Genomic DNA, 12,308 nt, shown 5'->3' on the forward strand with positions numbered 1-12,308 from the left:
AAGATCAGGCACTGGTCTTTGCCCCTCTTTTATTTATTAGTATAACTGTAGTCATGAAGACCATTTCTCAGAAGAATAGTGCTGAATAGGAGGCGCATATTTATAGGAAAAAGATATTGGACAAAACCTTCAGTACTACATCACATGAAGAATGGGGGGACAAACCATAAAAATGGAAACTAGGAAGTTCATGATGTATTTTTCAGCTGCTATCTAAACCAAAGACTTCATCATTCACATAAGCACATGCATTCTTACTTATTTTTATACACTTATTATGTTGGAAAGTGTACATTGCTGGTCACTTAATTTTGCCTGTATATGCAGAGTAATGTACAGTCAATGTGTTATATCAAACATACTTCTATTTTTCTCAAATAAATTTCAGAATATAATTGCAGATGGTATAATACAAAACAACATTTTGTGATACAAAGACAAATTGATAGTGCAATTTAATGCAAATGACTTTTGGAATAGGGCAATTTTATACAAACATTTGAAACAGGAGAGGGATGGATTTTGGATTAAATGAATTCTGGGTCTTCTGCCCACAAAGAGGATGACGTTAGTGAGAGGCCCTTGAGGAAGAAACTGTTTGTTTTCATTTGTTCAATTCCTTTTGAAAGAGAAACAACATTCTACAAAATGGCCAAAAATTCTACTGAATACAGCATAGAGCCTCCTCCCATACATCAGCCAGATTTTTAGGTAGAAAAAGCTGCATGTCAATGGTGAAGAATAATCTATGTGTATGTGGGTGTTGCAGACATAACATTATTAGTGCATCATCATTTTCCCATTGTAAAAATGCACTGACTGACTTCTGGAAAAACAGCTGTGATTCCTAGTCACTACATTTTCAGTGGGTACAGTCAAATGCAAGATACCAAATTGTTTGAAGAAAGAAAATAGCACGATCTCGGCACCCTGCCTGAAGCTTTCTGAGCAGAGTCTCAGAATAATTGACAAGCATGGCTTTTCTCCTACATTAGGTCTGCAATTGCATTCCATGCACCCCATTACATCCGGCAAGGGATCTGTCATTTTCACTGAAGCTCTAAGTGGTCAGTATGTATAAGGGGGAAAAATTAGACGACAGATGACTGATTCGAAGTCCGCTCGTATATCATCTCTACAGATCTGACATGACATAGGAGAACACAGCACTAAACCCAAAGTCTTTGCCTTCTTATACTTTTCTTTAAGAATAAAGCATTTCCATGTGTTAGGACCTGAAAAAAGATGGATATAACCTAGGAAAACAAGGAAATCACATTTCAGGAGAATAATGGTCTACACACAAATATACAAAGGCCCCTCAAGGATAGACAGCTCTGTTATCTATGAAAATATAATAAAATAAATTTCACGGATATAATTTGGTTCTGTTTCTCAAGATTTTAAGAAATATTGGCTAAGGTTTCTCTTAGAAGAAAAACTTTACATTGCAAATGGAATTGCTGTGATTTATTAATCTTTACAGCAACTAAAATATTTCTGAGGGACAGGAGAAACAGTCTGCTCTGCTACAAACAAGTAGTGAGGTGAGCTTGTGCCCAGGTGATGTCATTGGACTCTGGCAGGGGATGCAGCTTCCCGACTGATGGATAAAGTGTGAGAACTGAGCAAGTAAGAAGGAAAATGAAATACACCTGAGCCTTGGGTGAATTTTCAGTGAAAATATTTTTTGTTTCTTTTTTTGACGTAGGGGCTGAGTTTGCTGAAGCTAGCCTTTAATTCCCCAAACATTTGAGAGAATTTGGCTGTTAGCCGCCTTGATCACTGCTGCCAGAACAAAGTCTTGTCGCGCAGGATGTAGACTGCTTTTAAAATCCGAGTAACTTCACGTAGGTTGAAAGTAAAAAGCATCTTGAAGGAAATCCTTAGCAACCTGCAGCACTGGGGCCATAAAAAGCATCTAATTTTGGGTTGGCAGGAAGAATATTAACCTCAGCCTCCTGCCTTTTGTCCCCACATTTTTCCCAACTATGGCAGCTTCCTTCCAAGCAATGGAAATTCACTGGCTTGGATGGCAGTCTAGCCAGCACCTAACTGACTACTGGGAGATCAGTGGGAGGTAGAAACTCCTAGTGCAGAGAACCTGGCAAACTGTTGACTTTAGGTTTTGAGCTGCAGGTCACTGATGAATATTAAGGAAAAGCTGTTAATTATTGACTATTGGCTCAACAGCACCTGTTACTGAATTCGATGGATCTTATTAACATGAGGTTCAGAGGTGGTGGTGATCTGTGTATTCACACACACACTAAAAATGGAATGGAGGAAGGTGGTGTCATTAACTCTGTTTATCTTCATGTCAGAATCCAGACAAAACTCTATCAAACTGATGTCTGGTAATCAGAGGCTGTCTGATGTAATGATATTTCCCTTGAGTGGCTATTAAAGGAGGTTAAATGGAACATTTTGTGTATTCACCTCAAGCACATTGTACTTCAGTCTGACCTAGACAGATCAAAAGGTGTTTGGAAGCGAATATGGAGAATCACAGATGAGATATGAGCAGAAGTTACCAAGAGCACCCCACAGAGTACTGTTTACAGAGTTACTGCTAATTTTCAACACACTCTGTTTTCCTTAAATCTCTTACAGCTATTAATTTGAAGTTTACTAAACGGTACCTTTCTCCCTGCCACTCCCTTTTGAAAACTTTGAGGTTGTTTAACTAGACGAAGGATTCAAAAGCAGCCTGGTGAACTGTCGAGTGAGCAAAAGCAATTTGTAATGGTCAGGACAACCTTTCTTATATAGGGTGGACAGAAAAAGGGTGGAGACGTTTTTCCCCCTGCATGTGACATTCAGCAACAGAGAAGGCGCGACTCACACTGTACCTTTGCTGACACCTGCATGCTGTTTTCTTGCATGTTCATGATGGCTTCAGAAATCTTGACATCAATAGGATCCATGACTGATTCAATGTTGAATGGTCCCTCTAATCTCTCCGCTACCAGAAGCATAGCATCTGTTAAAACACAAAGCAGCCATTCCCTTAAAGAAGGGATACCTTTGGGTGCCTCAGGCAGACCGGCGTCAGCAGCCGGAGGCGTCGGTACCGAGCGCTGCCGAGCAGGAGCCCCTGGGGACGTGTGGCAGTGGGACTGTGAAGCCTGCCGGGCAGCTTCCCAGCTGTCAAAAATATCTTCCCCTACTGCTGCCACCACAGAAAGAGGACTAAAGACTGCAAAAGTTAAATTAATAATAGTTGCCATAGCATTATTGAGCTTGGGGTAAAATTCTTTTACACAGCATTGCACCACTTGAAGCAGCTGGTGCTCTGGAGTGTGCTTATGTAGTCTCCTTCCCGAGAAAAAGCAGGATGATAGAAATGAATCCCTGGGGTATGTTCTTAGAGTTTGTGTGAGATGATGAAAACTTTGATATGATATATCAGGTTATTATAATTAAAGCAGCTGTTCTTTGTGACCTTAATGATCTCATTTTCTTGCTATATGAACAGCAGATGAATATTGGATTTCTGCCATAGCGTATAGGTATAAACAATGTTTGCCTTGCTACATTTTCAAAACGCCGTTGAAAGTTGTATGTAGAAACATATATTCTTTCTATGTTTTGGATTTTAAAAACAATTGTTTGCTTGATTTACATTAGAGCCCCTCTTCGAATTAATTTTATCTTTTTGTGTCCATTAACAAGTAAAAAGCAACTGAACAGAAATTAATAACAGTAAAAAAGGTTTTGCCATTCATCATGTGTTTGTCTACTCAGAGACACAGATTTATCACAGTTTCTGTGGCAATAGCCGTGCGATAAACTGGATTTACACTAGAACTTTGAACATCATGTTTGATCCTTGTCTCACGTGTTAGCATTTAAAATTTTCAGCACCTAATTAGCTTTAAACAGATGCCACTTGTAATTCTAACATGATAAACAAAAATCTTCACATGGCCTCTTCTTTATCCCTCAGACTTAGGCTCCAAAGACTTAGGCAACCAGACTTCCTTCCAAAACGGACCCCACTCGTGCTTTGGTGCTGTAAGCACCAGTCTCACAGCAGCTACGTGGAGAAGGCGTGGAGCTCCGCACGTGGCTGTGGAGTCCTGGGGCTTCTTCCCATCCTGCATGGCCATCTTCTCCCTCCCCACAGAAACACGTGTGCATGGATGTGTGGGAGGAACGGGCTGTTACCTCACCCTAGCTGTTGAGACACCGACTTCAGTGCGCAGCCTGACCTGAGGGCTACAATGTGTTGTTTATGTGCGGTCAATGCATGCGTAAAAACCCCACTGAAAGTGAAATTACTCAGCATGCACTACTCAAGCACTTTTGTAAATTTGCCTCTAATATTTCACAGTACTTTTAGGCTGGATAGAGTGTAATGTCCGTTATTTGGAGCAGGGCATATAGCACTTGTTGCTAACTGTGAGAAATGGTGAGATGCTAAGGATTCAGTTTCTGGCTGTCCATTATTTTAAAATTCTTTAGTTTAAACCCCTTCCAGTGGGAGACTCAGTGGAAACAGCACCTATCTCTGATAGAGGGAACAAATCAGTTTTCATTCACACAGAGATACACACACGTGCACAGGCATACACTTAGAGATTCCTGCAATTTTTCCCCATGCAAAGAGAATTTGTAAGTGTGGTCTAGTACAAAGGATTTTATTCCTCACATGTTTGGAATGACTTCTATAAAACATTCATGCCTTTGCACCTTGTGGGCAACATGCTCAGCCTACAATCCTAGCTGCCACAACCAGTACTAGGCATTGTTAGGGCACAGGTCTTGATGGCTGGATTTTGGTGGTTTAGTTCAGGATTACGGTTAAGATGAGGGTTAATGTATAAAACAATCATAAGTTTTTTTGTTTTGTTTTTTTTTTTTTTGGCAGGAGTAGCCCAAAGCTTAAGTTAAGGAGCTTTAGGTTGGGAACTAGCAGTTTGGACAAGTCTAGTGCTAAGCTCAAGTACATGTTTGGGATAACAGACTATGTTGAAGTGGAGTTCAGTAAACAGGCAATTGTTGGAGACCCTTCATGAGAAAGGTGGTGCCTTGAGCCTACTTGCTGTTTCTTCTGATGGCATGGGGCACTAGTTTTGAATTGAATCTGGAAGTGGGATCTCAGCTACACGGCAAAAGAGAGAAGTGCATCATCCTTAACTGAACAAGAACCACAGCTTTAATTGTAAGAACAGCCCCTTTCCGCAAGCAAAGGACCTTCAACTTCAAAATTAATAGTTCTGGGAGATGCAGACTAAAGATCTGTTCCTGGCTTAGTTTGTATCTTTAGAAAAAACATCTTTTAGTTCATCAGCTTCTATTTTCTGAACCTTAACCCTATTCATAGACTTAGTCTTTCCTTAGTCTTTGTATTGGACGTGGGCAGAGGCTGAGAAATGTGAGTAATTCCTGGCTGCCAAAGGTCTCTGTGAGCTTTTTGCTATGTTGAGCTCCCTTGTTTGATATAGTATGGTGTAGGTCTGATGGTGTGCTCAAGAACTTGGGTTCAAGTTAAGGTTGGAGTCAAGTTTATGTTTCAATCACATGGGCTATAGCTTTATGCTAAAAAAGAAAGAGAAAGAAAAGAAAAGGAAAAAAAAAAGAATAGAGAGCAAAATCAAGCAGTAGATCCCAGGATGTCCATATTCTGTAATTACTATGTCCTTCTCTGTTTTGGAATGTCTCTGAACCACTCCAGCCAGCTATTCACAACACAAATCTGTGGAGCAGCTAAGCCTGAAGCAATGAGGCTGTGAGCCAACACTATCACTTGACATTGGAGCCCTTCAATCTTTTATTTAGTTAGCACTATAGGGATATGGCTAGCATTAAGGGAAAAGTTTAATTTGAAATATCCACACCTTTATTGATGACAGATACATCTTTATATCAACAGTCTGTATTTTTGTTTTGGAGCTGGAATGTGGGACAAGACTAGTGTTAAACTGGAGGCCTATACGGGGACATAGTTGAAGAGGCAGCGTCTGAGAAACGTATTAAATGCTGGGATGACAGATGCTTGAAGGGCTAAGGCAAAACAGGTTCCTCCTGCAAAATTATTTCTGAGGCTGGCACATGTGCTTCCAGTTAAGGCTCATTTTAGGGCTCAACTCAGACTAGAAGTCTTGGGCAATTGCACAGTTCAGACGAGCTCTTGCACAAACAGGAAACTAATGTTTTTTGAGGACTCGTTTCATCTTCCTCAGTTTCAGCAGGTGTATGGGGCCATGGCTGATTTAGCAGTGACTGGGCTACTGGGTTACTCCTGTCTCATTCTGGTATGAGTATAAGCTCAGTCACTTTTATGAACTCTTAGCCTCTGTCTGACTGAGCTCTTCCTTCTACCCTTTCTCTAACCATCATGTTGTCCCTAATATTAGGTCATTAATATTGTTATATTTTAAGTCACATAAGTAATATTTAAGTAATATTTAAAGTTATATATAGGTCATATATTAAGTCATTAATCATCATGTTGTCCTATATATTGTCACCATCATCATCTCATTATCCAGATGATATCTGACAGCCCTAGTCTGACAGAAGCCTTGAGGAGCAAGGCAGCCATATTACTGTGAGTGTGCAGGCCCCTTGGGAACATAATCACTACTCCAGTTAACGAGCTTCTATCTACTGATTTTTTGAGTTAGATCTCAGACTAAAATTCAGATTGCATTTCCTATCCTTAACATTGATCTCTAGAAAAAAAAAATCTTACAGTGTGTTGTCTTAAGGTGAGTTCCTCCCTTGGAAAATATTCCTTCAGCTCATTAGGTTGCATCCTTTTGTTTGCCAACCCTAACCCTCACTCCAGTGCTAAATCTTATTATTCACTGGCATAATGCTATATAAACACATACGACGTATACACACAAAGTATCCTATGCAATTGAACGAAATAAAAGCTTTTAGGTTGAATATACTGAAAATCAGAAGAAATTTAATGATATGAGATTTATGACAGGGCAGTCACAATGATGTAATGGTCCTTCCCAGGCTGTAGCTCTTCAAATCTATAACCATGTAACAACAAACAAAACACTCTGTTGTCCCAAGTCTTTTTTTTTCTCCTAAAAATGTTATGAATATTATTACAGGAGAAGCTGGAAAGCCTTCAAAATGAAGTTAAGGAAATCTGTATGCCTCAGACTTGGAAATCTTAATTCTCAAGAACAGACACTTGAACTCAAAGAAAGCCTGATTCAGTTCAGTGGGACTCTGTGTGGCTTTAATAATTTCTCAGTCAGCTCAAATAGTAAACATTGGGAGCTTAATTATTGTTTATGCTATAAAATACAGATTCATTAATTGACTATCTGTTTTTTTGTCATTAATTCACTTGGACTGTATTGTTCAGTTACGTATGTTCTTTATTTGTACATCTTAACATTTTTCAAAATCTGCTTTGCTTAGGCTAAGTACATGTCTTCTCTCTCCATATACTACAACACTTGGTAAAAAGCTGGCATCTAGCTGCAGGGTGAGTGGCTCAAGAACTCAATTTAGGTAAGTCATTCTGGCATTGTGGATTTGTTAGTGACTCGGAAACAATAAACGTGGCTAATTGCTCAACTGAGGACGTGGACTCACAAAACAGTCCTGGGAAAGGGCAGAGAATGTGGCACACTAGATTCACTGGCAGTGCCACCGCTCTTGATGTCTCCTGCTAGATGCGTGTTGCTCAAAACAGGAGTGGGGGCCTTCCTGATACAGTAAAAAACCCCAAGCCTACAGGAGTCTCAGGGTGTAGTCCCGGGGGTCCTAAAATATCTCTGCTGGCTGAGCAGAGCAGCTCTGTTTAGCTGCTTTCTACTCCTTTGTCCACATCAAGAAATACCATAGATATTTGACAGTGGTTCATTTTAAGAAATATATAAGAAAGAGATGATGCAGAAATTTTTGGTTTACATCATGGATTTTTTTTTTTTTTAGTTTTATAAGTGTCATTTTAATGAGACATACAGGACAAAGCTGATCACCGTGATGAGTGATTTATTGTATAACTTAAAAATTCATAAGGCCATGTGTGAATTTAAAGATATGGTGATGTTCTGTGAACCCTGAGAATCTCCAGGCCAAATAATGGATAGACTATTAATATAAATAAGCAAGAATCTGCCTCTGTTTCCTAGGAACTGCATCAAGCCACTGTCTTTGTGACTCATCTTGATACCAGAAGTGATGTTTTCCTAATTATGTTACCTTTCCTTCAAGGCAGGTTTCCAGAAAACTTCCTAGTAAATCCCAGTTTGAACCAAAAGCAGAGACAAGGACACTGATATATGAGACATCTGACAAGGGAAAAAAAACCCAAACTAGACTGAAATACAAAGTTCCTCTAAAAACAATCAGTGCATCCTTTTTCTTACCATCTTTCTATCATCAAGAAAATACAAATTAGGAAGGGAAGGATAGAGAAGACCCAGGGAGCTGGTAGGAAAGACTCAGGAAGCTTATAAGTGAAGGCATTTTTGGGGTCTCTCTTAGTTTGGCTGTAATGTCAGTTTTTCCTTTCATGCACAATTTGTTGTTCTTCTACTTTTAAGCTCTCAGTGAGATTCCAGCAGTGGCTGAACTTTCCCCAGGGAAATCCAGAAAAACATTTGTGGATGAAGTCTCTACAAACATTGTTTCTTCAGGGAGACAAAGAATGGCAAATTACTGAATTGCATGTCCTTCACAAAATCTTGAGGTATGTTTTGTTTTGGGAAAAAAGGGAGGAAGACCTTATCTTAAATAGAAGGTTTCTATTTTTTCTAGTCCCATGTATCTGGGACTTCTAACACATATTTATTAAGAACTCTGAAGTGCTTGTTCACATACTTGCTTGTGAAATAACGTAAGAATAAATTTTTATTTGGGAAGCTTCAAAGGATTTGTCTATGGACAAGTTTGTGGATGACAGAAGAAGAGAGATGAATTAGTTGTAAACAGACCGAGCAACTTATTGTGGTTGGTTATGACCTAAGGACGGCAATGACTGTTTTGGAAAAGGATATAACTGTTAATATGTCGGGCTGCAAAGCATTGCTCATTTGGTAGCTTCTCAACCTTCTGACCAAGGGCAAGGGGAGGCGGGAGTTTGGGTTGTGTTTACTACATCATGTAGGCAAAACTCAGTGAGTTTTCCATCATGACACTAAATATAAACAATGACCATAAAATCTTTAGAGCACTAGATAGTAAATTAATGCAACAGAATAAAAAATAGAATTTGAAAAGTGAAGTATGGGTATACATTTGACTTTTTAGAAATATAATAACAGTGGAAATACATCCCTGTAATACTCTGCCAAAACTTTTACTGCTAGATCATGATTTACTAAAAAAATTTGAGAAAACTCCACCTCACATTTAATAAGGTGCTAAGAACTCTTTTCTTAGGAAATCAGAGTAAGGCATGGCAGTGATGCAAAACTGCTGTTTTTCTTCGGGTCCACAGTCCCCTTTTCACTTTATTATTCATATGAGAACGCTGTACAGCTCTATTCTGATGAGGCTTAACTGACAGATTTCCTCTCTGACTATCATTAAACTCCACATATGTACTGGCATGATAATTCTCAATCTTACCGCTACACCCTGCTCTTTTTTTGTGGGGAGGAAGTATTTTTCTTAAAACTCGTGTCTGCACCTGTGTAAAGGGGATCTCAATATGCCTTATGTGGATGTTCGGTTATCAATATCCAGTTAAGCTTAACAGGTAAGGTATGCAGGCAAGTGACTAGTCCTGAGGTTTAGGTAACTGAGCGAAACATAAGAAACTGCTAGATGGGGTGTGAGATTTTCCTGGAGGTAACAAGCAACAGAGTAGGCAACTGAACAAAAGTCACAGTTAGTGCCATGAAGAATGACAGGATTTTACAGACGGTTAACAAAACAGGGAGCCATGGGGAAAAAGTACCTGACATGTGTTGTTTACATGGGAGAAAACAAAGGCAAAGAAAGGGATAGATCAAGGTGGACTGGGGAAGACAAGCATGGGAAAACAAGGAGAAGAGGGCATGTGAAAGAGTGCAGCTATGTGGAGGCACTGCTGCTAGTCAGCAAATGTTGGTTGTGTGATCACTGCAATCTGCTCTATTTTCTTATTAAACTCTATTCCTAACCATTTTCTGGATGAGAATTATAGTGTGGGTGTGCAGCATATTCTCTGTATCTATGTGCGTAACGTCCTGCTAGCTAACTTCAAGCTGGACTACCTGGCAAGTAGGAGGAAACCAGCAGCTGGCAAGACCCATGGTCTAAGCCACACACTGGGTGAAGGGTCCAGGTCTGGGTGCAGAGTCTGAATGGTCTTAAGGTTGTCCTGGTTTCGGCTGTGATGGAGTTGGTTTTTCTTCCCGATAGCTGGTGTAGTGCTGTGCTTTGCAGTTGGTATGAGAACGATGTTGGTAACACGCTGATGTTTTAGTTGTGGCTGAGTAGCTGCAGTGCCTATACTCAGCCAAGGACTTCTCAGCTCCCCATGCTCTGCCAGCAGGGAGGTGCACAAGAAGCTGGGAGGGGGCACGGCCAGGAGAGCTGACCCAGACTGGCCAAAGGGATATTCCCTACCATATAACGTCGTGCCCAGTACATAAACTGGAGTTAGCTGCAGGGAGGGAATCGCTGCTCGGGGACGGGCTATTGATCACCAGGTGGTGAGCAATTGCTGTATTGGGCATGACTTGTTCTTGTACATTCCTTTGTCGGTATTATTATTGTTGTTATCATTGTTGTTTCCTCCTCGCTTGCTGTCCTATTAAACTGTTCTTATCTCAGCTCACGAGTTTTTCCCGATTCTCTCCCCCATCCCACTGGGGGCGGGGAGGGGAATGAGCGAGCGGCTGCGTGGTGCTTAATTGCTGGCTCGAGCTAAACCATGACAAGGTCCAGGTTATGGTTCAAGGGAGCTGGTTCAAAAGATGTGTGCATGTGTGAATAAAGTGGTCTGCATGCATTCTTCTAGTGAACTGCCACAGTGGCCAGAATTCCATCCTGATGTGACTGAGCTGTTTTCTGAGAAAATATTTGCAACAGCCAAGGCAAAAGTCGGACCCTTGTACAAACTCCAGATCACTCTTAAATGCTTTCTAAAGGTTGATAACACTTCATGGCAGTCTGGCAGTGATCTGTTCACTCTCTCAGCCCTTTTGAGGCAATTGCTTCTGTAGCTCTTCCTAGAGTGTGGAGTTCTTCAAAGGGCTAATGAAGAAGAATGCAGTCCTGAAGGTGCCTACCTTTACAGGGTACAACGAAGATGTGGGAGACTCCATTTCAATACTTTGAAATATTGAATTCAAAATATATTTTGAAATATTGAATTAAAAAATTCTTAGACTAGATATAAGGAAGAAATTTTTGCACACTGAGGATGGTGAAACACTGGCACAGGTTGCCCAGAGAGATGGCAGATGCCCCATCCCTGGAAACATTCAGGGTCAGGTTGGATGGGGCTCTGAGCAACCTGATCTAGTTGAAGATGTCCCAGCTCACTGCAGGGGGATTGGTCTAGATGACCTTTAAAGGTCCCTTCCAACCCAAACCATTCTATGATTCTATGATTCTATCATTTTTGCCTGGTGTGAGGAAGCTCAAAGTTTTACCTGCTGGAAAAATACCCTAACCACCTCTGCTATTCTTATGTGTCTGATAGCTCTCCTTTTAAAGCTGTTTCTATGGAATACTTAGTTATTCACCTGGACAGAAAGACTAATCTCTATCTTAGCATTTAAGGCACACAGGTATTCCAGGTTTCTGGCTCATGCTTGCAGGGTTGATGTCCAAAGGTTAATGTAATGAAAAGCACATCATAAGTTGTTGCGGGAGGGACTGGAATCCAGAATTGTCCCTGCCGGGTTGATTACCAATTAATTAAAAAGGCAAAGTTTAAAAATATGTGTAGATAATCAGATCTAATTATTTATTAAATATCTTTAATTTCAGTTATAAGAATTTGCAGATTTAAGAATTATAATGTGTTTTTTGATACTTCTGATCAGCTGTGTAGCCATTTTGATTGATGATACTATCACTTACTCTTCCCTCAAAAAAGGAAGAAAAGAATGTCAACAGTATGAATGGAGCTAACTTTTTCCATACCCACTCTGTAACAATGGAGAATATTTTATCCCTCCCACTGGATTTGTCTCTAACCTTCTGCTTTATGTAGAGAAGCTCAAGAAATCAGTTTAATATCATGTACAAGATATGTATGACAATGTTATTGACAGGCAGTTGTCATCTTACTGTAGCTAATAGCAACAACATGAATTTTGTAGAGTGAACCGGAGGTTCACTAGATTTTGTGAGCATTTCACATAACATACATTTTTCTTCCACGA

The 12,308-nt window shown here is 40.1% G+C and overlaps 1 protein-coding gene across 1 annotated transcript in view; it reads right to left on the minus strand.

The window, feature by feature from the left end:
• GPC6 (glypican 6) overlaps window positions 1–12,308 on the minus strand; it is a gene marked incomplete at its 3' end in the record, with an annotated part of 805,049 nt that overhangs the window by 69,497 nt on the left and 723,244 nt on the right. Inside the window, exon 5 of the mRNA XM_082013968.1 lies at window positions 2,853–2,983. Coding sequence (XP_081870094.1) covers window positions 2,853–2,983 — 131 coding nt within the window. The remainder of the gene's footprint in view (window positions 1–2,852; window positions 2,984–12,308) is intronic.

This window comes from Phaethon aethereus (genome assembly GCF_964289735.1).
Source record: "Phaethon aethereus genome assembly, chromosome: 1".
In the NCBI taxonomy this organism is placed as follows: domain Eukaryota; kingdom Metazoa; phylum Chordata; class Aves; order Phaethontiformes; family Phaethontidae; genus Phaethon; species Phaethon aethereus.